The sequence below is a fragment of the Actinia tenebrosa genome, unplaced genomic scaffold (genome assembly GCF_029948245.1).
Source record: "Actinia tenebrosa isolate PJP-AT-01 unplaced genomic scaffold, QUT_ActTen_1.0 PGA_scaffold15__27_contigs__length_11533743, whole genome shotgun sequence".
In the NCBI taxonomy this organism is placed as follows: Eukaryota; Metazoa; Cnidaria; class Anthozoa; order Actiniaria; family Actiniidae; genus Actinia; species Actinia tenebrosa.
Genome location: NW_028292575.1, coordinates 11,224,993 through 11,252,986, shown reverse-complemented (window position 1 = coordinate 11,252,986; position 27,994 = coordinate 11,224,993). Strand labels below are relative to the sequence as shown.

Sequence of the window (27,994 nt, the reverse complement as noted above, 5' to 3'; positions counted from 1 at the left end):
CTTAATATTAACAGGTTTTACGATGTGATCAATGTCGTAATACCCCAAGGAACACAAGACCAGCTAAAAGATCCGGCGTCTTACAAAGAAGAGGACCTAGTATCGTACTGTGTGGCACACCAGTCAAAGACCCCTGCTGCTTATCTTGCGATTAGATTTGATGCTTCGGAGTATGAAAAGTACAAAGTGTTTGTCCTGGGTGAAGAACAGGGTACAAAGTGTAGTGTGCGGGTAGCACGTGCTAGTGACACGCCCACTTACTATAATGGACCACTGATGCCTAATACCAAGTATAAGAGCTTTAGTAGGGGCTACAGCAGTGAGGTATGTATGTATGTATGAATGAATGAATGAATGAATGGAGGGAAGGAAAATGGGATGGATGATGGAAGAATGGGTGGATAGATGGATGGATGAAGGAAGAATGGGTGGATAGATGGATGGGAAAGTATGGATAGATAAATGAAAAGGATGGCTAGTTAGATGAATGGATGAATGGGCAGAGATGAATAGAATGGCATGTATTTATAGATATGTGAATGGATGGTAAATGGATGGAAAGGAATGGATGGATAAGGAGGGATAGACAGACGGACGTGAGAATTTCTGTATGGATTACAATGAGATAAAGATATACTTTTAATATTCATTTTACTTTGTTCGTGTTTCAAGAAAACATTCACACAGAGTGGTTACTTTGGATTTACTACGCAACGTAAGTAATGACGTAGTAAAAATTTCCATCATCTATCACATTTATAACTGTTAATATTATATTAATGGATAAATAATGTGAACTTATTTATAGAAAAACCCTCTGGATCAGGATCAGGAGGTGATGGTGGGGGCGGGACAGGAGCAGCTATTGGTGTAGTGGTTGTGATAGTACTGGTAGTTGTTATCGTTGGTGCCCTGTACTTCTATCGAAGGCAAGTGTATGTACGATATCAATAATTCCACCATTATGACCTACCACTATATATCATCATCATCATCCACGTATCATCAATCATTACTATCCTTCATCATCATCCATCGTCATCATCTATCATCAACATCATCATCATCCATCATTATCATCATCATCATTACCACCATCATCATCATTATCATCATCAACACCATCATTATCCATCACCATCATCATCATCACCAACTATCCATCATTATCATCATATATCACCAATCATCATCATCATAATAATCTGATTACCATCTCTATTGTTATTCATTTCTCGTAGGAAAAGGAGAAATGCTCCTCCTGTAGAAGAAGAAAGAGAGCTGAATGAACTTGGAACTGAATCGGAAGATCGTGAGTCGTGTTGTTGTTAACAATATCTTTGTTTATTGCATAATTATTTTCCCATATCCCATAATCATTCGCCATTATGCTACTATCAATTCTGAAATGTTTTATGTTTACCGCTGACAGGTCTCTACGATAACGTGGTCGCAGACGCTCCCCAGCAGCGCTTACCAATCCCCGTAGAGGAGCTAAAGACCTACTACCTTCGCATGCACGCCGACTCAGACCAACTTTTCGATGAGGAATACAAGGTCAGCTATTCAATTGCATTTTTTTAAACTCTTTGACAGAAGCTTGGTTCCCTGGTTACAGATAATCAAACGTTTCCCGCCATTTTCTTTAGATGGCAAATCACGTGACCTGGTACTACTTAACCGGCGTTGTAGCTTGGAGACATCTGGATTTTTGGCTTCTGTCAATCAAAAAATGATATCACGTGATTATCTCCCGCCACTTTCTTACCATTTCAAATCACGTGACCTGGTACTGTTTTACCGTTGCAGCTTGAGACATCTGGATTTTTGGCTTCCTTCAATCAAAAAATCAGTAGTAACTGGTTATAGAAGAGATGTGATTTTAAAATTGTGACAAAATTATTTTGTTGTTCTTAATATAGTTAATCCAAAATCCATTGGGAGTGACGACAACCAAGTGTGACCTGCCGATAAACAAACCAAAGAACAGATACGGGAATATCAAAGCATGTAAGTCTGTCTTTATTAACCAATGAAATATGATCACGTGATGGCAGCCATGTTGGATGACAGGAGCGAAATGTTTCATATTTGTGTTGATTTTTAGATGACCATTCAAGGGTCGTTTTATCGACAATTGACGATGAACCAGGAGCAGACTACATCAACGCTAACTACCTTGATGTGAGTATTACCTTGAGGGGCGTAAACACAGATGGACAGACAGACAGACAGACAGACAGACAGACAGACAGAAAGGACAGACAAGGCAGACAGACAGACAGACAGACAGACAGAAAGGACAGACAGATGGACGGGAGGATGGAAGGATGGACGGACGGACGGACGGATGTACGAGGGAAGAACTGAGTTATGACTTGTGAGATTTGACAATATGATATTACAATTCCTCTTTCAGGGCTACATCGAAAAGAATCAGTATATAGCGACCATTGGTAGGCAAACTTAAAAATAGTCCTTTTAATGTATATAATATTTATAATATTTTTGAATTATTTACGAAATAATTTTCAAATAAAAATGGTCCCATTGCACGTATTATTATTAAGAATATCAATAGATCAGTATTATTATATAATGGAGTCACATTCATATTAAAGTATTTTGTCAAACGTCACTTGTAAATAAAGTAACAGCACTCAAGGGAATGACACGTGGTCACAATATTGTGATCAATTCGTGTTCCTTTCTACACTCTTTCACAGGCCCCAAGGAGTCAACTTGTAGCGACTTTTGGCGAATGGTCTGGGAACAAAAGTCATCCATAATAGTCATGCTTACCAAACCTGAAGAAAATGGCAAGGTAACCATAGCAATTGAGAAATGATGTCATTACAAATGGAAGACGTCACAACATGGCGTCGAGAACCGTTCTCAGTTTAGGTTTTAATTTTAATACCTATCTATTATTTATTTATCTATTTTCTAGGTAAAATGTCATCAGTATTGGCCTGACGAGAGCTCAACATATGGTAGGATAACAGTTAAGCTTGAAGAAAAAGAAGAATTGGCAGATTTTGAAATCAGGACTTTTAGCCTGCAAATGGTAAGTTAATATGTCAATCAGTTAAAAAACAGTTAATGGGTGATAGATGTTATCATGGGTTCGATCTTCAAACGCCTCAGATCACATGTACATGAGTTAAGTTTCTTGTTACTCTGTCTTCTGTACTTCGAGGTTTGAGAATAACCATATCGACGAAAATAGTTACGCTTAGCCATTCATTCTATTTCCACTTTTAGCTATCTCAGCCTCAAATTAAACCACGAAAAGTCGTTCACTTTTTCTTCACTTCCTGGCCTGACCACGACGTTCCTGATTACGCAACAGGCTTGTTGGAATTCTGGAAAAGAGTGAAGAAGTACCAAAATGTCTGTCACGAAAAAGGTCCAATGATTGTACACTGCAGGTGAGGATTTACACCGTTAATTAATTTCGTTAAGTTTTCAAAAAATACAGTCAAACCTCTCTGTACTGTCACCTCTACTGTACGGCACATCTGTCAAACAGCCATTCCTGTGTTTCGGCCACCTCTGTAATACGACCACTTCTTGTACGGCCACACCTGTTGTATACGGTAACCTCTGTTGTACGGTCACCTCTGTAATACGGCCACTTAGCTTTGTTTCGTCGATGCTCGTACTTGAGAGGTTTGTCTGGACAATATACCTATTAAACCAAAGACGGGGTTATCGTTAACTGAACCAAGGGTGGAAGGGTGCCCTTACTGCTAACTCTTGTTAGAGACTTCTTCCTAGCACCAGGGTCAACCCTACGTTACCTAACTCTTTTGTTTTTTGGTGTACCCTGGAGAAGGAAAAACGAGTCTTGTCTCTAGTACCAGGTTCACCCTACCTTCATGTAACCAGAGTTCAATATCAATGATACACTTTTGGTTAGATCGTTTAACGGTTCAAATCCATTACTTCTTTCAGTGCTGGTGTCGGACGAACAGGAACGTTTGTCGTCATAGACGCCATGATGGAACAAATCCAAGCCAAGGGCGAACTGGACGTGTTCTCTTACGTCACAAAGCTACGTTCACAAAGAAATTTTATGGTCCAGAGACTGGTGAGTTAAAAATTGTCATTTATTTTACGTAGATGACTCAGGGAGCGACTGTCCAAGGCGCATGACTAATGAGGGATATTCTCATTGAATGAGAAAGAGATGGTAGACCACCAAATACGTTATTGAATGACCAAAGTAAAGTTGTATCGAAAATCACCAGCTCTTATTGATCAAATTATGACATCTTCTCCTTCTGATCCTAGTCGCAGTACGCCTTCATCCACTATGCTCTACTTGAAGCCGTCACATTTGGTCACACGGAAATCGAAGTTCAAGACCTCAGAACAAAACTGGGCAAGCTTGAACAACGTACACAACAAGGAGATGTCACTGGTATGGAGAAGCAGTTTGAGGTAATGTTTGCTGGCTAAGAAGAATGTATTTTAACTTAAAGTTAGGAGAAAACAGAGTATGACGCATGACGTACCGTGTCGTGCAGGGATGGGACTAGTTCATGGATGTAACTTTTCTTTATCGTTGCGTTGTAGTTGTTGAATGGTGTGGTACCAGATGATACGTACGACTTTGTTACCGCTGTACAGCCACACAACGCCAAGAAGAACCGTTTTTCTAATGTTCTTCCATGTAAGTATTGGAATCATTTATCTTCAAAAAAGCCTTCGAATTTTATCGATACCCGAAAACAATCTCTGAGCTGATCTAAGTCATGGAACTCGGCTAACTCATAGATCGAACTCTGTGCTGATCTACGTCAGGGCACGGTTAAGTCACAGATTAAACTCAGAAACAACCTCTGTGCTGATCTAAGTCAGGGCATGGATAACTCACAGATCAAACTCAGAAACAACCTCTTGGCTGATCTAAGTTAGGACACGGCTAACTTACAGATTGAACTCCGAAACAACCTTTGGCAGATCAAAGTCAATGAATGGCTAATTCAAAGATTTAATTTCAATCTACCGTCATACATTTTTCGGATGGAGAGAGCCTCGAATCAAGGGAGACACCCAACAAACTCTACTCACATGTGATACCAAGTCCAGGAATCAAACCCGAGACCCCAGGGGTGAGAGGCGAGTGTATTACCGCTACAAAGATGAATAACTTAGTGAACGTATTTCAGTCGACAGAACTAGAGTGATTCTTTCTGCTGTTTCTGATAAAGAAGATTCAACGTACATCAATGCCAGTTACCTCGAAGTAAGTAAGCCACGTCCACATTAAATATGACGTCATCAATTCACAGGAAGCCCAGTTTAGAGGGTTTGCCCCATTACGTGATGAAATGTTACTGATCGTTAATGATCTTGTTAGGGTTATCAAGAAAAGATTGGTTATATTGCTACCCAGGCCCCTCTGGTTGATACTGTGGTAGACTTTTGGAGGATGGTTTGGGAAACAGAGGTCTACTCCATAGTGATGCTCTGTACATTGGAAGAACCAACTAAGGTCAGTGATACGTTTAAAAGTATTCCATTCACATTTGCCTTGTGATGCTATATAGGTATTCTTTGAGGATATGTGGTGTGGTGTGGTGTGGTGTGGTGTGGTGTGGTGTGGTGTGGTGTGGTGTGGTGTGGTGTGGTGTGGTGTGGTGTGGTGTGGTGTGGTGTGGTGTGGTGTGGTGTGGTGTGGTTTGGTGGGTTAAGGCGTGGAACGTTGTTGTGTGCTGTGATGTAATGTGGTGTGATGTAGTCAGGTGAGGCGTGGTGCGCTACGGTGCAGCGTGGTGTGGTGTGATGTGTTGAGGTAGGGGAAGGTGTGATGTATGGTAATGGAAGTAGGGTTGGGTGGGGTGTATTGTGATGGTGAGGAGTGGTGAGGTGTGGTGTTTTTTTGGTAATCCGTATTCCTTCTTGCAGGTACCATATGTGAAGTACTGGCCTGACAAAGACTCTGTGACCTACGGGGTACTGCTAGTAGAGACGCGCAATCAGAAAGCAGAGAATGACTTGATTATCAGGGAATTCAACGTTACCAACACCCAGGTAACTCAAGGGAATACATTACCTATATACAATACAATACAATACAATACAATTTTATTTGGCACCTTATACTAATAGTACATGAGTGTTTGATTCCAAATATATTATAGGTATATATATATACTATGTATTAAGTAATTTTCTTAATTCATTTTCACGTATCAGCATACATTGATGAATGTATGCTGATATGGCTCTTTGTAGAGACGCTGATTTTGAATTGATTAAGAACATAAAACGACTGTCAGCGCTCATATTGTTGAAATTAATGCTGGTGTTTTTTTCTATGAACTCTCTTAAGTCGTTTCTATGAGAGTCATATAGTGGACACCAAACTAGAAAGTGTTTTTCGTTTTCTACTCCCGACTTACACACTGGGCAAATCCTTTCATCGTAAATGAGATAAGGCCTCTTATACCTCCCCGTTTCTACTTCAAGCTTATGGTTACTAATTCTTAATTTTGTAAGCGCCACTCTGTGCTTAATATTGGTGACTTGACTTAAATATTCTTCAAAGTTATAATCCGTTTTGAACTGACGAAAGACTCTGAGTTTATTTTTATGTCTGTCGTCTTTCCTTTCATCATTGTGGAGATTACTCCATAAAATTTGCCTCTCAATGTCATATATTCTTTGGGTTATTATTTTTCCATATTCATACCATCTTGGAGAAAGTTCATTTTGTTTCATCCAAATTATCCCCAATCCGAGTTGTTCTAAAGTAGTTTTAATTTTTATGCTCCAAAAGGCTTTTTTAGTTTCATTTTTAATATCTTGGTAGACTTCCAGTATATATCCAGGGGGAGTGGCTAGCCACCCCCTCCCCCCCCCCCCCCCCCCCCCCCCCCATGCGCTAATAAATGAACACCCCCTAAGCCGGAGTAGAATGCTATGGATATGTGATGCCTTTCTATTTTTAAGCTTGGAATAATTGAGATAATCTTGCACTTATTCCGAAGATAATCAAAATCAAAGTTCTTTACATGGCAGCCATATTGGAGGTATCATCAGACGATCTATAGTTGAATACCACCAATATGGCGGCAATAACGATGCTAAGTGCCAGTGTAAAATTTTTTCGATTAGGTTTTTGAGTGTTGTACCTGATGTACTGTACTTCATCTTGTTTGTAGTCTGGAGAGGTTCGTAAGATACTACACTTCAATTACCTGGACTGGCAAGAACACTGTCAGCCAACAAAGCTTCTCTCACTGATTGATTTGATTGGTACTATACAGAAGGCAAGAAGACAGAACGCTTATAGCCCTATCGTGGTCCACTGCAGGTAGATACTCACTCCATTCACCCATCCATCCATCTATCCATCCATCCATCCATCCATCCACCCACCCACCCATCCATCCACCCACCCACCATCCACCCACCCACCCATTCACCCATCCATCCATCCATCCACCAACCCACCCATCCACCAACCCACCCACCCACCCATCCATCCATCCATCCATCCATCCGTTCGTCCGTCCGTCCGTCCGTCCGTCCATTCATCCATCCACTCACCACCCCATATATTAATTTATTTATATTGATCCATCTATTTCCCCTCTTATTCTCGTGAGCAATTATGTATTCATCTTCGCCAAAGCTTTGTATGACGACGTTAACCGTCTTACCGTGGTCCGCTGCAGGCAGACACTTGTCACACAACCCTCTCTAAAGCGTTTCGTGAACACCAAACCTTTCCTCGTAGATTAACCAATCATATCTTGTTGCTAGTAATGGCATCGGACGGACAGGTGCGTTTTGTACACTGTTTACTTCATTGGAGAGAGTCAAGCTGGAAGGAAGTCTAGACGTGTTCATAACAGCAAGAATGTTAAGAACACAGAGACCTGGCATGGTAGAGACGCTGGTGAGTAAAACGTATCGTAAGAACACGTGCCGTGTCGCGTATTGACCGACTTATTGCTGTAACCGTGATCACAGCCACGGCACGGCGCGCTAGAGCAGATTTCGTATGACAATAAAAAAGTCAGTGCCGTTTGCCTGCCTTGCCGTGACCGTGACACTTTATTTTTCGCAACGTGTCACGACAGTATTCGTGCCGTGTCACGACAGTCAACACGAAAACTGCTCTAAGGCACGTCACGCAACATCCGTATACATCGATCAACACGTGTTTTTTTGTATGTATTTCAGGGCCAATACAAAATGTGTTACCATGCAATCTTGGCTTACCTCGACTCGTTTGAGGAATCACAGTACCAAAACTTCATGTAAGCAATTTTCATTTTTACGTAAATTAGGGACAATTAGAGATACAAATGCAAATGAACTGCCTCTTTAGCCTCGATCTGGACGACACCAAAACGAGGCTACAATAGCAAATTTAGTAGAGATTATTCGTTGCACACGACATGGTTATATAAGGCTCAGGTTAAACGTCGAACTTCACGTGAGCCGAACCTAAACAATGATATGTCATTAGGTTCGGCTCATGAGTTCGACATTTCACAGGAGCCTTACTACATATATTTACATTTTAAGGCTTGGCAATGCTGAGCGTCTGTTCTTTACGACGAGCCCTTTCATATTCCATAGCAGAAGGCTCGAATAATATTCAATAGATTTAGTTAATATTTTTATAACACTAACGCCAAACGCATCCAGAACCAAGCTTCAAGTAAAAAAAAATTAATTTTATTAACAATTTTTTAAATGCTATTTTAAGAATATATATTGTTATATTATACAGGTATTTATAATTGAGGGATGGTTAACTTTTTGAAATAATATGTTATATACACTGCCGAATCAGTCTGAAAACATTTGGTAGAGGCACGTGTGGGTGACACTGGTGAAAAACGCACTGCGCACGCTCGGAGATGGCGTAGCGTAACTAAGGGCAACTTATGTTTTTGATGCCGGTGTTTTGATTGTTTTACAAAATCGCAAAACTTAAGAAAAATGCTGAAAACTTAAGGTTGTCCTTTTCGCAATAGCAAGATAATTTCGATAGTGATACACTGCTGATTTATACAAAAAAACTTTTGTTTATACAAAGCAAAAATAATCTTTGAAAATGCCGCCACTCGCGGCCCGACGTCGACATTCAGCATGGCTAATTAGCAGATAATCACATGGTCGGATTCTATGTAAAGAAATTCAAAAATATCTGTAAAATTCCAAAACGAATATTTAAAAAATAGCCCTGTCGGTTAAAATAAAACCTACCTTTAGATGTGATCAATTGTTATTGTCCGCCATTTTGTTTTTCTCCCAACGCATGCGCAGTGCGTTTTTCATCAGTGTCCGCGTGGGTATCAAACCCTAGCGATTCCTTCCGAGTGCCACACGAAGACCTAACGAAACTCTAACGATAACCTAACGAAGACCTTACGAAACTCTAACGATAACCTAACGAAGACCTTACGAAACTCTAACGATAACCTAACGAAGACCTTACGAAACTCTAACGAAATCCTAATAAGACCTAATCCTGCTATCTAAAATATATCAAGAAATAAATCAGAACATTTGTAAATTACAATTGACTAAAGTTTTGGGCGACTTTAATATAAATTAAGTCGAATCTTTTTTTAAAAAACATGATGCATAAATTATTCGAGAGTGGCGAATTTTCAGGAATTTTTCATTTGACCAAAGATCACGTGATATTGACGTCATTCATGCGCAAACAGTTCTTTCATATGATTAGTTTCTCAAGCAATGTTAGTTGATCTTTGTCACCAAATAAAAGCTATCTCTTCAAATAAAAATGGTTTTAATTTTTCTTTTTCTTTCTTTCATCCTTTCCTCCCTTTTCCCCCTCAAATAGTTTTGAAGTTTTAAGCTTATTATAAGTCGATACTCTAAGTGTGTGTTGTAGACAGACGTTGAATCTATTTCTTGACGTAGTAATACCACAGTGTATTGCTCACCAAAATAACGTCACGCGTGACGTGTACACCTCCAATGAATTCTGGCGCAGATTTATCAGGATTATTTTGCATTGCAAGACGCGATTCATCCTGTTTCCTCCTCTCTAACCCCTTCGTCTGGTAGTCTTTGGTCGGGCCCTTGTTCCAATAGAAGATTGTTCAACTGAGTTGTGATATTGTTGAGTTGTTTCGTAAAGTCTTGGGTTTCCTGTGGTACGGGTGGTGGACTGGTGTGGAAGTAAGGTTGATTACCTGCTAAGAATGGATGAGATAAACGTGATTATTTTCGCGGCTCTGTCAGTGCAACTTTTAGTTTTGTAGGCATGGCAACCTGGGTGTCTCGTCACACAAACACTTCAAGACGCAACGTTACGCATGGATATCGCATTTTTTTAAATGATATTGCCCCGAACATTATGTTAATTTTGAACTACTATTGATGATATTTGGCGCAAGGGTACCGTGAATTTTGGCGATGCAATTTTAATTTCCACAATTAATTCAAAAACATTAATTTTTCCCGCGCCGTGACCTAACTACCTGATTAAAAAATATTCAGGGAACTATTTTTCAAAGTGTGAGGCGTAAACGTGATAACAAAGAACCTCAAAAAACGTTTCAAAACGTTTCAGGAGTGTTCACGTTTCACGAGTTTTTGTGAATGAATGAAGTGTTATATGTCGTAACCAAGGCATTGGAATTCTCATCTGCTGTTGAATGTGTTTGTTCGATTGGGTTTGAACGCCACTTGGTTCAATCGTTCAAGAACTGTGAGCCACAATATGAATTAACTGGAAGAACGAACGAGTTGAACAAGAAGCCTTCAAGGGCTTCTACGAGTCACAAACGTTTAACTTGGCGAGTATTTCAGTTGAAGGCCTTACCAAAGAAAACAAGAAGCGAATGATGTATAATAGTACACACCAAAGTGCTCCGATAAAGGTACGTTAGCTATATTATTTTTTATACTATTTGTAATATCCACTATATCCTAAATGGTTCTAAATAATAATTCACTTACGAATGGTATATTTAATGGTATATTTAATGCACCGAACAACAAGGTAGTGGAAATTTCAAATAATCATTGGAAAGTTCTAGTTGGGAAAAAATAATTTTTAAAAATAGTAGTAAGTAGTGAATTTTAAAACTAGCAACAGCTTAGCTTCTTATTTCTAGCCTAAAACTTATAATATTCGTAGTCTTTAGACTAAACTCTATTTGTTCGACAAGGAAATGTGATACCTATTTAGGTAGTCAAGATGACGGAATTTTCTGCTCGTGCGCATGCGTCTAATGATCCCATGATTCCTCGCGTGCCTAGTTTGTTCCCAGTCTTCCATGAAAACCTTTACACAGCAGCGACCAATAACTTCTATTTTTTTCCTTTAATTTATCTACTCACCTATATCGATCTTCAAATTAAATTCATCGTACCCAGGCTCCAGAGTAAACTGTTTCTTGATGACGTTACCTCCTGGGAGAGTGACAGTTACATCATAGTCGCCATAGAAACCTGAAAAGCGCACTTCTGCTCCGTGCTTGTCGACGGTGGTTGGGGATAAAATCTCTCGTGTTGTCCATTGATTTAGTAGTTTGATGTATCTTTCACCTGCTGCGTTGAGCTATGAAATTGAAATCTCCGTCAGCTGCGCTACAGAATTTAACCGCGCACTAAAAATAGCTCGTAAATTTAATAGAGAGTACGTTTGCACCATCACGTGATGGCAGCCATGACAGACCTCTTTACCTTGGGTGTGATATTTTCCCATTTCAGACCACGTGTCATTCTTTTAAGAATAATATTATTTGTTTGAGTTGTATTCATATTCATGTCTCTTCTCATTATGCACAACCATTAAGCAAGGAAATAATACTCAAAGGAATGACACGTGGTCTAAAATGGGCAAGCCTTAATGAAGAGGTCTTTGCAGCACTCCACATATAATCTTACGACCACATTGGCATTCATATATATATATATATATAATCATCTACCTTCCACTCATCTCCATTAACCAAAGCTACATCAGGTCCTCTCCACGAATTACGATCCCAAAACGCCCAGAACATTATACCATGTACACTAGGATGACTAAACGCCGTCCGCATCAAAGCCTCTAGACTATTAGCTCGTCCGACTGGATCCTTGTTTAGAATGTCGACTTCTGTCAGCCATATTGGGCGACCAACTTCGGCTAGGGTATTCAATCGCAGCTGTCGATAATAGTTATTAACTAATGTTGCGCAAATATCAATATCAAAATTTTCAAGTGCGCGAGGATACGTACAATTCAACATAAGGATTTGGATATCATGTTCTAATATTATCTCTCGATATGATTTTCAGTGAATTAGCCCGGCTCTTTACCTATAATAGCCAGTTCGTGGTTGAAGTATCGTTTTCAGTGCGCATGCAATTTTATCCCGAATTTTGCACCTGCTTTTGTTTAGTTAAGATCAAAAGAAGGTTTAAACAAAAGAGAGAAATTCGGGATGAAATCACATGCGATCTGGAAACGATTCTTAAAATACGAACTGGTTTATTGGTTATAATGTTGTTTTCCATTTCAGACCACGTGCATGTCATTCTCTTGAGAATAAGATTCTTTGTTTGAGTATTATTATCCAGATCCATGTGTCTTTTTATGCGCAAACGTTCAATGAAGAAGTTTCGATATTCTAGGGAATGACACGTGGTCTGAAATTCAACATTACTCCCAAGCTAAAGAGTTGTATAACTGACAACTTGTTTTGATTAGACTTACGTACCCTCAGAAGCACTGGGTTAATAGAGCCTGTGAAATGTCCCTGTACGCCTATTCCATCCACGTCCACACCCCTGTCTATCAACTCCTTAGCTTGTTCCACCAGGAGCTAGAAACGAGAAAAAATAGGACCACTTTGAGCAGATATTAACAATAATAAACTGCTAAATAAGATACGTACAATATATATAATATACAGCGATGTATCGATAATTTGATGTTGCTGATGATGATATCGATGAGAATGACATTGTCATTGGTGATGTTAGTGATGATGGTAATATGATAATGACGATGATAAGAGTGATGATGAGGTGCTACCGATGATGATGATTGTGATGATGATGATGGTGATGGTGACGAAGATGATGCATGGTGCCGGGCGTATGGTTATAATATTGACAATAAATGATAAACATTCCCAGCAACAATCAACTCCATAATCCCAGTTACGTACTTACCTCCGTCATTTGGCTATTCTCCACTACATCAAAATCATTGATGAACAAATCAGCATCAGCATCGAGTTCAGCTGCTCTTTTGAACATCCATTCTCTGATTGACTTATCGAAACGATCAGCAAAGAAACTACCGTGAAGCATTTCGTTGTTGACGTCCCAGTGAACAAACCTCAAGAGAAAATTGAATAGAATAACACACCAGATAAATCTGGACGGTTTAGAAACCAGAGAATATACTTAGAGAACAAGTGTTTTAAATAAATGACAGATGAACATACCTTCTGCTGTATCGGCCCAATAAGTCTTCCATCCTTTGTTGCATTCGACCATACAATTGACGTTTAGGCAGATTGACCAACCAACTAGGAACTTCATTTGGTACAGCCCAAAAAATACAATGACCTCGTATAGTAACGCTACACAAATAAACACATACACTTAATTTTTATTATACGTTACTTTCTAGTGATAAAAATGGACGAATGTTGCACCAAGGCTACGAAACTACGAGTTGCAGTGAATAATATGTAAAGATGAGTGACGAGTCAATCAAACATGGTCCAACCAACCAATGATGGTAAGTAAAGCACGTTTTGAACAAACGTTTTTTAACCATACTTTGAAAGGGTAAAAACTTTTTGAAATAATGAAATCTGTTCGGCCCTCATTCAATGCGCATGCGCACTTAAGATTCCTCCTGATCTCAAAACGTTTATCTACTATGGGTATCGGACTGTTTCTTTTTATATTCTTATTTATTTTTATTTAACTTATTTCGATTTTTTCGTTAATTGATTAATTATAAGGACCATACCTCCAGACCAAGTGCTGAAGCGCAGTATGGCAGCGCGAAGCATTTACGGCTACGCCGGAGATTTCGACCCCGACACCGCTATCCCTGGATTTACAGACTGATCAGGAAGCTCGGCCGAAGCCTAAGGGAGAGGTTAGTCGGCCCCTAGACCGTAGATGATTAACCCCTTGCTATGACCAGCAGACCCGATATGTCGATTGTAGCGAAATGACTAACCACGCATGGTCACTCCTTTCCGTGTGGGATGCGTTTTGAAAAATATAATTTTCTTTTCCTCGACTTCACTTCAACAAGATGCATTTTTTAGACATAGATGAAAAGAATAAGAAAATAGAAAAGAAAAAATATTGTTTGTGACGCTAATTACTTAAGATCCTAGAAAAACATGCTCACTCTTGTGCATGGGATGCTTTTGTAAAAAAAGGAAAAAAACCTGTCGCAACACGAACATCATACCAAATGAGTCAATCTCAAAATAATCATACAGATTAAATGGAACATGAAAAATCGATGCAAACGTCGACCATTCTAATCGACCATCATCCTACTAATCGACCAAGCAGCAGTAAGGGGGACTCGCGATCGATGCCGTATATTTGCGGGTTTAACCCGCGGAATTCCGAACGCGGGTACAGCAGATTTACGGGAAATCCCGCGCGATAAGTCCTTACTGCTGCTGTGTTGGGTACCGCAAACGGAGGTTAAAATATCCTTTATATATAGATGGATACCATCAAAAGCATTAGAAATAAAACTGTGCGCAAGCTCAGAACTCAGGTGCTGGACCGCTTAGACGCCGACTTTGCCTTCACGACATTTATGGAGGGAGATACAGACGAGACGATGGACGAGGAAAGAGCAGAAAGGATAATCAATTTGATGCCCGAAGGCGACTACCGTTTGGAGTTGACGTTTATAAAGTATTTAGACGGCGAGTGGATAATAGAAAAGGGCAGGAATCCAATACGGGCGTCTGGCAGGAAGGACCTGTTTGTTTTAAACAAGGACACGCGACCGGGAGCACTTGAGGGAATAGACATGCTGTTCTACGAAGTTGCTTACCCGGTTACCGTGGTTATTTACGGTGCGTACAAGATAAAGACGCCGGATGTTAAAAAGTTAAAACCAATGCGCCATCCAGGTAACTGCGTAGGGAAGCTGGTTAGAGAGTTCTTCGAAGATTCCTCCCGCGGTGGTAAATTAACCTTAAAGAGAAGAGAAGCCATCAGGAAATGGGAGCATGCTACTCGTAAAACCGGAGGAACCATCGAAAACATCAAGAAGTTGGAAACCGCGTTAGAAAGGCGCATACACGTCAAGGATATCACCGACGGCTTTATTTACCCAGGGACGCACAAATACGGAGGCCGGGGTGCTCCTATAGTCATTTATCAGCACAACGCACACGCATGGAGAGAGTTAAGGTTCCCTAAGAAGAAGGAGACAAAGGTCTATAAGAAGTCACCATTGACAGAATTAGTTCATGAGAATTCCATATGGTTAATGGACGCGGAGGGAAGTCAGTTTATGACCCAAGATGGTACTTTATACCGACCGGAAATGGAACACCTGCGCATACGAAGTGCATGTGAATCCCTTGGTGAGGACTTCTCAGACGAGGTCCTCAGCTCCCGCAGCTTGGACTTCTTAGCGGCCAAAAAGAGAAACGGGTGGAAATCCACACCGGAGGAGTTCGGAGACATTGCTAAATCTTGTGTAGAGCATGGTCGCGGTGGTCTTTGGAACATGGAATACGATGAAGACGAATACGTGTCGCTGGATATGAAACACTGTTACCCTGCAAGTTTTAAAGGTCTAGGAGATTGTAAGGAATATTACGACCGTTACGGACATCCAGATTCACAGTTCTTTCGTGTTGCGTTGGATGGTCACTACGACGCCCCAGCAACGGGGTTCGTACGGTTAACCAGCTGGAAATTTACAAAAGACTTACATCCAATAATCTATGCGTGGTACGGGAAGCACCTGCAGGAGAAAGAATGGATACCCATACCCCTATTGAAGTTCTTTGAAGAGTGCAAACTTTTAAAATACACAGCGCATGAAGCCATACTTTGTCACAGCGCCTTTACGCAATGGTTACCGGAGCATAACCCCACGGCGCGTGTGGTCATAGGTAAATTCACGCAGGGCGCAAAAGAAGGTGAAAAACATATGCAGCGGCGCCTAATAACGGACGAAGGTGAGCTAAGCTTCCTTATTAAGCGTGCCCACGATCAAGGAACGATGGTATCCGTGGAGAAATGGGATTACCTCGTAGATGATAAACTACACAAATGGAATGCTTTGTGTTACTACCAAGACCACAGGCCACAATATTACCACCTGCGTGCGAGTATGTTAGCATATGCGCATATTAACCTACTTGCGATGCTCCTGCGGTTTGACAAAGAGGACATCCCGCGCGTAGCTACGGATTCCTTGTACGTAAAGCCCGAAGTGTTAGAGAAGATGAAGGAATTCTACACCGAAGATGAGTTGGCGGAAAGTGGTCAATGGCGCGTTAAAGATGAGGAGATAAAAGCATGGAGAGAACGTGTAGAATATCACGGAGAAAATACTTGGGGCGTCGTAATGCCCACAATGAGGCCCATGCCAACCGTAAAGGACCCCATTTCCTACCAACGCTTCTCTTACCTTTACGGTACGGGAGGCAGCGGTAAGACTACGCGCGTCTTGGAACTCTTTCCTAAGATAAAAGTGCTAACTCCAACGCACCGTTTGGAAAGGGAACTATGCAGTCAGGGCCACGACGCGCAGACCTACCACAGCTTCTTCCGTTGGAATGGTCAAAAGTGGGTACCTGAAGCCATCCACGACATACCTCCGGTGATACTTTGGGACGAAATCTGTACCGTTCCTTTAGAAATCCTCAAAGAATTCGTAGAATTCCTCCGTGGAAAGTGTCAAGTAATATTCGCCGGAGATCCCTGCCAGCCTTCTCCAATAGCCGGAGAGATGCCCCACGAATGGCTAAAAGAAATGGTAGACCATGCGGAGGAAATCAACACCGACTACCGCAGTAAGGATCAAATAAGAAACCTGAAAGCAGAACTTCGGGGCCTTAGTGACGCCGACCAATGCAAGACGCTGCGCAAACGTGTACGAGCGAAGAAATACGAGGATTTCCTTTACACATGGCATCCAAAGGATCTGGTGCTGAGCAGCAAACGCGCAGCACAGTCTCGCATACAAAAGGATTTGCTAAATATACACCGAGAGCGCTTCCCTACGCATCCCGTACCTGTTTGCTACAAACCCCACGACACCCGCATGCAAAAAAGAGACGTCTGGGTACCTGGTACCGACATCCAACTGCAAAATGCAGTAACGCACGACAAAGCCTGGGTACCCATAGAAAAGGTGGAAAGAATTACCTCCCATCCAGACTGGCGCTTGGGCTATTGCATGACAGTCCATAGTGCGCAGGGGCTTACCATAAAAGAAACCTTATGGATCATAGACCAGCGGCTGTGTTGGAGCAACCTTATCTACACCGCCGTAAGCCGCGTAGAATATGCCAAACAGTTAAAAAGAGCCTGGGGGCCGCAACTGCGCTACGATAAGACGCCAGAGGACGTAGCTAAGGAGAACATTGCTAAGAAACTCCTTCGCTACAAGCGGCACGACGAAGAAAAAGATATGACGTTCGACCTATGCGTGGACGACGTCTATAAGAAAGGGGCACGCTGTGCCAAATGTAACATACCTCTACTATGGAGGTTTGACCCAAATGACGATCAGCAGTTTTCCGTGGATCGTATCAACAACAAGCGCGGGCATTGTAGAGGCGATGTAAGACTGACATGCCTAGAGTGCAATCGGGCGCGCGGAGCAGCACTACTCTGAGTCTTTGGGGACTATGAGCAGCTCTTCCATGACAAATCCACGACTTGGGCCATCTAGGTAATACAACACGGGTTGCCCTTCCTTGGTGACGGACTTCGAAATCTCATACGTTTCCAGGGACCAGTTAGGATCCGTGGCTCTCTTGCTGCCACCTTCGAGTTCCCCCGGCTGATAGAGGTATCTGACCACTATGTTGCGGGGGAGCTTTTTTTCCTTCAGTCCGACCGCCCTTGAACTTCTGACGTAGGACTTGTGTTCCACGTGTTTCTTCTTCATAGCATCCTTGGGTTTCATTCCCGTAGCCCTGGCCGCCTCGTTGTTCAAAGCCGCGACGACCTGGAGGAGCCTCTGAGTCCATTCCCTGTTGCGTTTGGAGGGATCTTCCAGCTCTTTCCAATACTGGTATCCAAAGAGACGCTCGGCCAGGGTCTTATTGAATCTTTCGACGATGCTCTGACCCCTGTGATACTCAGCTTCAGCTCTCCTAATTTTAGTGTTGTGGTCTTTCAGGGTCTTAGTAACCACGCCCATGAACTCTGTCCCCGCATCCACTTGCAGCAGCTTAGGCCATTTCAAGACGCGCTTATAAATCCTACCTAGGGCTTCTGCGACTTCTCCAGAATCCTTGCTGGTTATGGGTTCGGCGTCCTTGTATCTGCTTGCGATATCAACTACGGTCAAAGCGTACCTATAGGTCTTTCTTCTCACCTTGTCGTGTGGTAAGAAAAGCAAATCCGCCTGATGAACTTCATTAGGGGTATTTACGGTGAAGCTGGGCCTGGGAATGTACTTGGGCACGGGAAGATAAACCTGCCAGAGGGTTTGTTTCTTTAACCAGTTCTTAGCCGTTTCATCTGATACCCTGGCCGCGGTCGCGAGTTTCTTGATGACCGACGCTCCTTTCCAATAGCCTTCGGGCCCATAGTAAATCCTCTTGAGTTTGTCCTCTACGCGGCCCATTATATGAATTCCAAAACAAGATTGATCTTACGTCCATTGAAATCCACCGTCTCTCCGTCCACTTTGATGGTAACGTTGATATTTTCTACCAAATTAGACAAGTCATAGCACAAAGAAATGGGAGCGTATTCTACCAGGTCAAATGGATTACCTTTGGGCAGAAACTTGGACATAAGAGAAGACTTTTCTCCATTGTTGTAACTATGGACTAAATCGCAATAGACTTCGTAAGAGGATGCGACTTTCCATTTTACATCATATGTATTACCGCTATTTATCGTGGTACTAGTAAGGTCCAGGAGTTCTACCAATGAACTGTCCTTTAAATTAGCGCTTCCACTATTTTTCTTGAATGTCATTTCATGGGGTAATCCTGTGGTAAGAGTATATCCATGCTTTGCTAGCTCCTTAGCCAGCGTTATGGGGGTGTAATGGGAATCTGGCAACTTTGGTTTGGTGCCGGAAGTTCCGATGACAAAGCCATTAATTAAATTATACCAAGAATTGTACAAAGAGCAACTAACCAACCTTACCTTATGGGCTTTGATGGGGGGATTCAGATAAGTGGTAAAGTTATTCTTGTCGCTTTCCAAAAAGACGATCATATATTTCAGGAAACACAGTTTCCTTCGTTAGAGCAGATACGCCAAAGCCACGCCTCCGGCCAGTCCTGCGACTCCTACAAAGACCAATTCGCTATCTTTTTGTTTCTTAGAAGGCTGGTAGTAATCCTTAAACTGGGGCTTTCTTAACCTAAAGTCGGGGTGTGCTTGCGCATAAAGTTTAAAGGCGTAGTCTGTGTTTTCGAAGTTCTTATCCGCCTGCATCTTGTCTTGGTAGTTTTTATCCAACCAATCCCTGTAAGCTTGTCTTTTTTCATTCCAAGCCGCCACGTCTCGCTGATATTTCTCCAGCGCTAAGTCGTGTCTCTTCCTCTCAGCAGCTAAGTCTCCGCTTTTGTCGCCTCTGACTAATCTATCCAAATACTGACCACCATAATTAGCTCCAGTGAATGCTAAAGCTGCGACGACTCCACCTACGACCACGCTAGCCATTTATATATTACGCCGTAGGCAGGTACTTTTCCTTCCGTAGGTAATCCTTTAGCATGATAGCCCCGCCTACGGCAGCGGTCATCTTAGCAAAATTAGCGAAGCTCTTGCTTGGGTCTTCAGTAAAGTCTTCTTTGAGCACTTTCTTACCTACCCAACCAATACCCGCAACGATGGAAGTAATGATAGCTGCTTCTTCGACAGTTTTCAACAACGCGGTCGACATTATATTACAAAGCGAGAAGGTTATTCCATTTCAGGGATCTTACTTTTTCTAACAGCCGGTTCCACGGGTGCGTGATATGTTGCGGCCTCCCACTTTACTTTTGGCTTCGTAGCCCGCCATTGTAAGTAGAGGCTGCCTGCTGCTATAGCAATTCCTATCGCGCCGATGACGTAGCCTGGATTAATAAAGGATTCCTCTTCTTTCTCTTCTACCTTTTCCTCCTTTTTTGCTTTGTTCTTCCTGTCCATCTCCGCGAGCTTCTTCCCCGCGGCAACTCTGCCTGGAGATTTGGCCTTGGTAATCTTCTGCTCGGGTTGCTCCGCCTTCGATTCAGCTTCACTCATTTATATCTAAGGACTTGAAGGACTTGACAAGTAACTTGATGACGACTTGACAATGACTTGACTAAGTACTTAAGGACGACTTAAGTAAGAACTTGATGACGACTTGACAATGACTTAAGGACGACTTGACTAAGTACTTGAGGTGACTTGATCAGGTACCTCAGTAAGTGCTGCCTGGAAGACCTTTTCGACTTCTCTGTCCTTCTTGAAGTCCTTCCAAGACACCAGTACCTCCTTCAGGTCGACATGCTGAGCTACGTGCAAAGCCACAGAGGCGACTGCCATTAACTTACCGCACTTCAAAGACAACCAGCCGCAGGTTATCTTAAGTTCTTGGGATATGACATAGTCATCTCTTATGTCCTTCTGTAGTTGCTCCACGTCGTCTATGGGCAGTGCAAGTCCAAGTAATTTAGTCGCAAGTCGGATAGCGGAGTCTGCTACGGCGTCCGTGGTCTTACTTGCAAGGGCAGCCTCGTACCTCTTATGGAACTTCTTAACCTCCTCTTCTGACAACTTATTAACCTGCTCATGGGTAAGTTCCTTACCTATCATTTCTTTACACTTCCCAGAAGACACCAGGACGTTAAGTTGTTCCTTAAGGTTACTTTCATCTAGCTGTGTGGGGACTTCATCTAAGAGCTGCTCAATGTCCATATATGTTAATGGAATACGGAAACCTCAAAGAGAAGATCATCTTGGAATGTTGGTGCGTTTTTAGGTGCCGCATGTATTCGTGTAACTGTTCCTTGCTTATCTCGCCGCCGTAGTCAGAGAGAATGGTTTCCAGGTCTGACTTGCTCGGAGTATAAAATACGACAAGTGAACCTATGTTTTCCCTGAAGGGTTTAGAGACGCTGGTAAGCTGCTGCGAGAGCAACCAAACGCTGATATTGTCGTGTCTGCCGCTAAAGGCAAGCTTCACCAACTCGGAAGTGCGCTTTTTTACGTCGTCCCCACAGGCAATGTCGTCCAGTATGAGGAGTGTCTGTGTATTCTTGGGGAATTGTTTGTGCCAAAACTTCAAATGGCTGGATAACTCATTGGGGTCTAAGATATCCACGAAGAAGTCGTCATCTTTCACTCCTATGCCTTCCCAGGTGCGGTTGTTCACGTAGGTGGGACAAAGCAGCACGATATAGTCGAAACGGTATCTAAAGGGTCCTAATAGCTGCTCCACTACGAACTGCGTTTTGCCGCAGCCGGTGGGTCCTACGATCAGAGCATTGCAGGGAATATGGTTCGGATCCATTATATATACGATGGACCCAGTGGACGCAGTAAGAAGGATTGCCGGCGACGCAAAAGATAAAAGAGACACCATAGAAATGCAAAGGGAGGAGATCGATCGGTTAAAAGAGCGTGTGCAGGAATTGTATGATGAAATGTGCAGTCTGAAGCGCGCGGAAAGGTTTGGTGCGCTTTTGACGATGGCCGGTTGGGCGAAAGAAAGCGTGCAGGATTTCATGAAATATCCCATATAAGGGTTAAATAACACTTAGTTATAATGAAGTGCAAGCAATGTGAAAGGGAGTTCAGCAGCAAGCAAAGATTGCAATATCACGTCGAAAGACGGGTATGCAGTAAGGAAGTAAACAACGTTACCGTTTGCGAGGACTGCGGCAAGCAGTTCAGCAGTGCGCAGGCTTTGGAGTACCATCGTAATAAAAGGGTTTGTTTAAAGAATGTATGCGTGCGCTGCGACGAGAACGTTACCGACGCATGGCACCGACACAGATGCCTCGGCAATTACGACTTGATCGGCGTAGCATGTGAGGAGCACGGTGACGTTGCCGCCCGATGTTGTCCGGTTGACACCACGAAAGAGTTAACGCAAAGGAAGAAAGAAATAGACGAAACGTTTGCGGAGTTTGACCTCGTAGAAGGCGTAAGGTGGGAAGATAGAGAGTACTGGGAGGCCAACTGTGAGCGCTGCGGCTGTCAAAGGAGCGGTCAAAATATTTGGCAGTGTTTGTATGAGGGTCAAGGTGGCTTTAAAGAGTACTTAGATCGCTTTGATGCTTGGCATGCCAGTAATGAGGTGGTCAAGAAAGTCCGTAAGGGATAAAAAAAAGAAATAACGAAGGTCTTGGTTTGTGCAAAGAGTCTCAAATCCTGATCTTATTTTTTATGTTGTTTGTTAACAAACAACAAGAATAATAGAGACCCCTTTTGAAGGGCCTTGCAGTATATGCTAGCCTACGCAGCCGCCTCCTAATCACCCTTTCGATATATGGACTGTATCGTTGTCGACGCTTTAGAGGCGAAAGTAGTAAGGGACCTAAAATAGTAAGATAGGGTTTGTGCAAAGAGTCTCAAATCCCATTCTTATTTTTCTTGTTGTTTGTTAAGTATCATCAACATTTAACAAAACAACAAGAATAATAGAAACCCCTTTTAAAGGAGGTTGCGCACTAAGAACAAATAAGGCATCCTTTTCGTGTCCCAAAAGACGTCGATTCATATTCCTAGGTAGTAAAGTACGACTTGTGCAAAGAGTCTCAAATCCCATTCTTATTTTTCTTGTTGTTTGTTAGGGATCAACAATACCTCAACAAAACAACAAGAATAATAGAGACTCCTTTTGAAGGTATATGCTAGCCTACGCAGCCGCCTCCTAATCACCCTTTCAATATATGGACTGTATTACGTGCGAACTACCAGCTGATTGCATAATCCCTGAAACCCCCACTCCGCGTAAAAAATACACCTGCCTTCATTGCGGCAAGGTATTCCTGGAAGGATCCTTTGTGGGGCATTGGTGCTCCGCGGAGCAGCGGACCCTATTAGACATTATGAATGCAGAGGACTCTCAGGCTCATACTTAACCACGTCAAATACCCACCTGCCATCCTTTTTACCATGACTCATAACATGGGTAACGTCCTGCCCTTCGATGGCGTACCTTATCCTATCGGGCGCCCAAAGGGTGTATGTTCTTTTTTTATTCTTTAAGACCAAGCGCAGGCGGTCCAAGTCTTCAAAGACTACGTAATTCTTTATCTCGTAAATCTCCCCCACCTGCAAATCGCGCCAGTGCGTTTGTATAAACTTTAACTCGTTAAATTTATCCTTGTCCATATATTCTATGAAATATCTTTAAGTGTGTTGCCAAAGTCTCCGAGGTTTTAAAGCCCTTACAACACCACCTGCAGGGAATTCGTAGGTGTTCAGCATACGCAGTGATCTCCCTGCAGATTTCGTCGTAGTCGCTGCTTATGAGCACCTTATAGCCGTTTTCTTCATACCTCTGTAAGAGTAGTTGCTGATCCTCAGATAACCTGCCATTGCCTTTTGGGGTCTTTAGCTCTATGCAGAATCCACAGTAATGCGTGTGCGCATTCAAGATCATTAAGTCGGGTTGACCGCGTTGATATCCTTTCTGCCAGCACTTTATGCGTTTGCCAACCGAATCCTGCAGTTCACCCAGACCAGGGGCTATGAGCATTTGAGGGTAAAAGCGGCGGATGTAATCAACGACTTTCTTATGTAAGTCGAACTCATTCTCAATTTTGAATACCAACTTGTTTGGACCGTCGAAGCGCCTTTCATATTTACCCGTCTTACGCAGCGCGGGTAGGACTTCTTCGAAGACCCAATCGCGAAACTCCACAGCTTTGGGTAGTTTGGAGCTAAATATCAGTTCGTACAAACCAGGTTCGGATATAAACACGGCATTTGGTTGCGTAGTAAAGGAGCGGTGATTCGCAGCCCCTTGTAGATCAACCCATCTTTTCTGGTATTTCTCAGATACGTGTGCTCTAATTGCATCTCTAGGGCGCTCATAGCCCAACGCCAAAGCCACCTCCTTTGCTTTGAAGTACAAAGTTTCGCCTTGCACTATGCATTGCAGTTTGGTTTCGTTGTTTTCAAATACGCGAAGCATTGTATATATAGCATATTTTTTATAGCCATCAATAGGCAACACTCTTTAGTTGATTCATTTCCACGCTCAGTTGCGCGTCAGACACCACGAAGACGTAGCAGTTTATCTTGTCAGCATCCTGCGCGTCAGTATTCTTTGTGCGTTTGATCTCCAATGTTATGCCATCCTGCGTATTTACTAGACGTAAACCCTGACCATGTAGGTCTTCGTCGTTAATGGTGCGCATATCAATCCACAGCGCGTACTTATCATTAAAGAATTCCTCAGGGCTAATTTGGTCGCCAAACTTGCGCATTGCCTCCCTGTAGACGTCTGCGGGCTTTATCCCCTGGGAGTAAACCTTGTTTGGGACTCCGTTTATGTTTACCCCCACGTTAGTAATGTTGGGGTTATGAAAGGCCTCGGAGTCGCGCTTACCGGCCTCATAGGGTTTGGCAAACACCAGCATCAACCCCGTGAGACTTCTTCGGGGGAGGTTAATGCTTTGGTTGATAACCTCATCCGTCTTATCCAAGAAACTGAACGTCTTATACATCACTACGTGGTCGTAAAGGAATGCCTTTCCGGAGCTGTATTCCATGCCAGCACTGCGTGCTAAATCTTCGCTGTATACCGTTTCGTACTGCAGCTCTAAGTTGGTAATGGAGTATGGAGTCGTTTTGGTAAGTGCAGTGCTTAGCCCACCAATGATGTTATTAGCATCTGCTAAGGTTACTTCAAACTGTAACTCGGATAACTGTCTTGGGTAATACACACCGTGATTCGTAATCACTTCAAAGTCCAGTGGTATGACATACTTGCTACCATAGGCGGTCTTTATTCGCTTTGCGTCTGCTACTGCGGTTTCCCCACTGCCGTCAGTAGGTTGCGTTTTCGTAGGTGTGCGGACCTTACGTAGAATGACACTACCAATTCCTTGCTCCACCCGCTGCGCGCGGTCAAATGCTGTTAACCATAAGTCTTTGTACGTGGTGTATAAGTCATACCTATTCAAATCTAATAGCGATTCCCCGGCGAACTTTACGCGCATCTTAGAAACAATGTTGCGACCCACGTTGTTAACGATAATTCTTTCATCCGCAGTGCTGGGCTGCACCGCTAGGTCAAACCTTAGCGCCAAGGTGCCAGGTACCAATACTAGGTTATCCATTAGGCGGGGCACGCCTACGTACAGCGTTTCTCCAGGTTTAGCGCTGCTGGGCGTGAATGTGACCCGATGAAAGGTGCGTTCTGCTTTCAGCCCGCCAACCTGCTTAGGTAATACGTTGGGGTTTAACTTTGAGCTTATCATATATAATGGAAGTAGAAGGAACGGATTTCGATTCCCCTTACCGAAGAAGGTCAAGTCGACATTAACGATGAAGAATACGAGTCTTTGCTTCCTAATGACAACGTAGACGGACGAAGTCTCTTTGAGAAATTAAGTAGTAAGTATGGCAGCAGGGCCCGCGATGCTATGCGTTCTTTGAGAGATAAATTCAAGTCTAAGAACCCCCACACGCCCATTCCAGAATACTTACAAATGGAATCCCTTGGCGTGCGGTCGGACTTAATGGCGGACCTCATCGAGGACCTAAGAGAGCGATACCCAAACATAAACCTGGCTCCTTTGGACTTCCAAATAGGAGATAAAGGGCAAGTTCAAGTTAGAGAATCGGGTAGGGAAAAATGGCACAACCTGTATCAAAGGAGAAATACCAGCCTGCTTAACAACCAGCTTCCAAAAGGAGTCACAAATGCGCTTGGAAAGCCCAACTTGACGATGCTAAGCACTTCGACTCAAAGGGATACAGAAGTTGCCAGGGAGGCCTTTGTTAGTCGCCTTTCACTGCCGGGTAGCGAAGTTGCCCTCAGATCCGCAATCAGACTGCAAGAGGAGTGCCAGGAAGAACTTAAACGACTTGAAGAAAGCGATGCGACCGGAGGCTCAATGAGTTACTTGCAGAGAATAAGTGCTGAAAAGGAAGCACTTAAGAAGGAAATACAGGAAAATAACATAACCATCGATGACCTTACGCGACAACTTGATGACGTAACCAAGAAAGAAGGCGGTCTTACTAAGCTCCTTGATGATTTTAAGGAGGACAACATAGCATTACAAAGCAGAATAGAAGAATTGGAAGACGAATTCATGAAACAAAGTAGGTTAACCTCTGAGAGTCATGCCGCTGAAATTGCAGACTTTAGAGCTAGGTTGACTAAGTTGTTGGATGAAAAAAGCGGTGTGGTAAAAAGGTTACAGACTGCGGTAAATGAAGCGGCGGGAAAAGACACGGAACTACAGCGCTTAGGACAAGAATTAATGGAGTCTGTTGACAGAGAAAGGCAAGTAATGCTGGACAAGGCAGTGGCGGAGGAACAAATACGGCAACTTCAACAGGCCGTCGAAGACTTGGAGTACGAAATAGATCGACAGCGAGTAATAATCGAAGATCAAACTCGCCCTGAAGAAGAAAGGGAGGCAGCCCAAAAGGAAATAGAAACCCTTAGGGAAAGACTGGCGGAATTACAAACGCAAATAGAAGGTAAGGAAAAGGAGCTGGGGCTTACCACCAAGGAAAAGATAAAAAGGGCCCTTTTGAAGTATGGCGTGCCGCTGGCATTTGCGGTTGCTATTAGCACCGTAGTAGGAGTTATCCTTAGCACACTTAAGGCTACGGGCGCGGGCGTAAAGAAATTAGGCAATGGACTAACGGACTTGGGAAAAAAGATGGCAGCCGGTCTTCCTGGGCTGCTGGGTTCGGTTGTTTCCTTGGCACTTAGGGCCGGCGGAGAACTGCTAAAGTTTGTGGGCAACAACATTTGGATCTTGGTTGTCGCTATTGGGGTGGTACTCCTGAAGAAGATGAAGGGCTAATCTTGTCCGAGTATTTTACTGGCGGCTTATCATCGTCAGCCGCCCGAGGCGTCCTCGACGGGGGATAAGTAAAGATAGTATTCGCGCCGCCTTGGTAATGCGGAACTAGCGGTATTGCAGTCATGGTGCTAATGGGCTTATGATTCCAAGCAGCATCATCCGGCAGAGCGGATTGTGAAAAAACAGCATTTATTAAAACGTAAATATTAAATTTACGTTCCGCGTCAGTATTAATCTGAAGCTTTGCGTATTGACAATTAGCTATCATATGAAAAGTTACCGGCGCTATATCATCTAGACTATTGTGGGGTTCATATGAAAAATGAGCTGGATTCCTTTTATTCTTTTTCGTCCTGTAAGGCAGCAACGGATGGTTATTCTCATCTACGATTCTAAACCCAATACCGTATTCATTCCTCATGCTAATGCTAATAGTGCATATAATCAATCCTAAACCCCCAACCTTCACCCACAATTCAGTGTCAACCCAATCGTCGTTACGTTCGTACCCCTCTTCCCTTAGATAATGTAAAAACCAATCTTCCTTCGCGTGTGGGTTCATATATACCAGCAAATAAATTTGCTTCTAGAGACTCATTACCGTAATAGTGCTAATGGTCTTGTGGTTATATTTTTTATCTCTTTGATTTTCTATGCTATTTATGCAAACACTCCCCGTATCATCTACGCGTATCTGCAGCTTTACCTTCCCATGGCAATCGGTAACCATGTGAAACGTCCAAACCGATAGATTCTCGGCGCTGCCGGGGTTGGGCTCTACGGAAAAATACACAGGCTCCCTGTTGTTCGTC

The 27,994-nt window shown here is 42.8% G+C and overlaps 2 protein-coding genes across 2 annotated transcripts in view; one reads left to right on the top strand and one right to left on the bottom strand.

Annotated features, from left to right (window-relative positions):
* The window catches only part of LOC116287202 (uncharacterized), a 52,059-nt gene extending 42,262 nt beyond the window's left edge, over positions 1–9,797 (top strand). The window contains exons 66-85 of the mRNA XM_089030861.1: positions 15–324; positions 673–715; positions 809–929; positions 1,242–1,312; positions 1,433–1,557; positions 1,923–2,010; positions 2,108–2,184; positions 2,420–2,456; positions 2,727–2,824; positions 2,951–3,067; positions 3,265–3,431; positions 3,958–4,093; positions 4,297–4,446; positions 4,582–4,678; positions 5,178–5,254; positions 5,369–5,503; positions 5,917–6,042; positions 7,176–7,327; positions 7,780–7,915; positions 8,203–9,797. Of these exons, the coding sequence (XP_088886987.1) occupies positions 15–324; positions 673–715; positions 809–929; positions 1,242–1,312; positions 1,433–1,557; positions 1,923–2,010; positions 2,108–2,184; positions 2,420–2,456; positions 2,727–2,824; positions 2,951–3,067; positions 3,265–3,431; positions 3,958–4,093; positions 4,297–4,446; positions 4,582–4,678; positions 5,178–5,254; positions 5,369–5,503; positions 5,917–6,042; positions 7,176–7,327; positions 7,780–7,915; positions 8,203–8,283 (2,344 nt within the window). The 3' untranslated portion in view covers positions 8,284–9,797. The remainder of the gene's footprint in view (positions 1–14; positions 325–672; positions 716–808; positions 930–1,241; positions 1,313–1,432; positions 1,558–1,922; positions 2,011–2,107; positions 2,185–2,419; positions 2,457–2,726; positions 2,825–2,950; positions 3,068–3,264; positions 3,432–3,957; positions 4,094–4,296; positions 4,447–4,581; positions 4,679–5,177; positions 5,255–5,368; positions 5,504–5,916; positions 6,043–7,175; positions 7,328–7,779; positions 7,916–8,202) is intronic.
* LOC116290955 (uncharacterized) overlaps positions 8,982–27,994 on the bottom strand; it is a 28,208-nt gene continuing 9,195 nt past the window's right edge. The window contains exons 11-16 of the mRNA XM_089030862.1: positions 13,452–13,589; positions 13,174–13,342; positions 12,717–12,821; positions 11,943–12,161; positions 11,350–11,569; positions 8,982–10,199 (exon numbers count right to left, since the gene is read on the bottom strand). Coding sequence (XP_088886988.1) covers positions 10,030–10,199; positions 11,350–11,569; positions 11,943–12,161; positions 12,717–12,821; positions 13,174–13,342; positions 13,452–13,589 — 1,021 coding nt within the window. The 3' untranslated portion in view covers positions 8,982–10,029. The remainder of the gene's footprint in view (positions 10,200–11,349; positions 11,570–11,942; positions 12,162–12,716; positions 12,822–13,173; positions 13,343–13,451; positions 13,590–27,994) is intronic.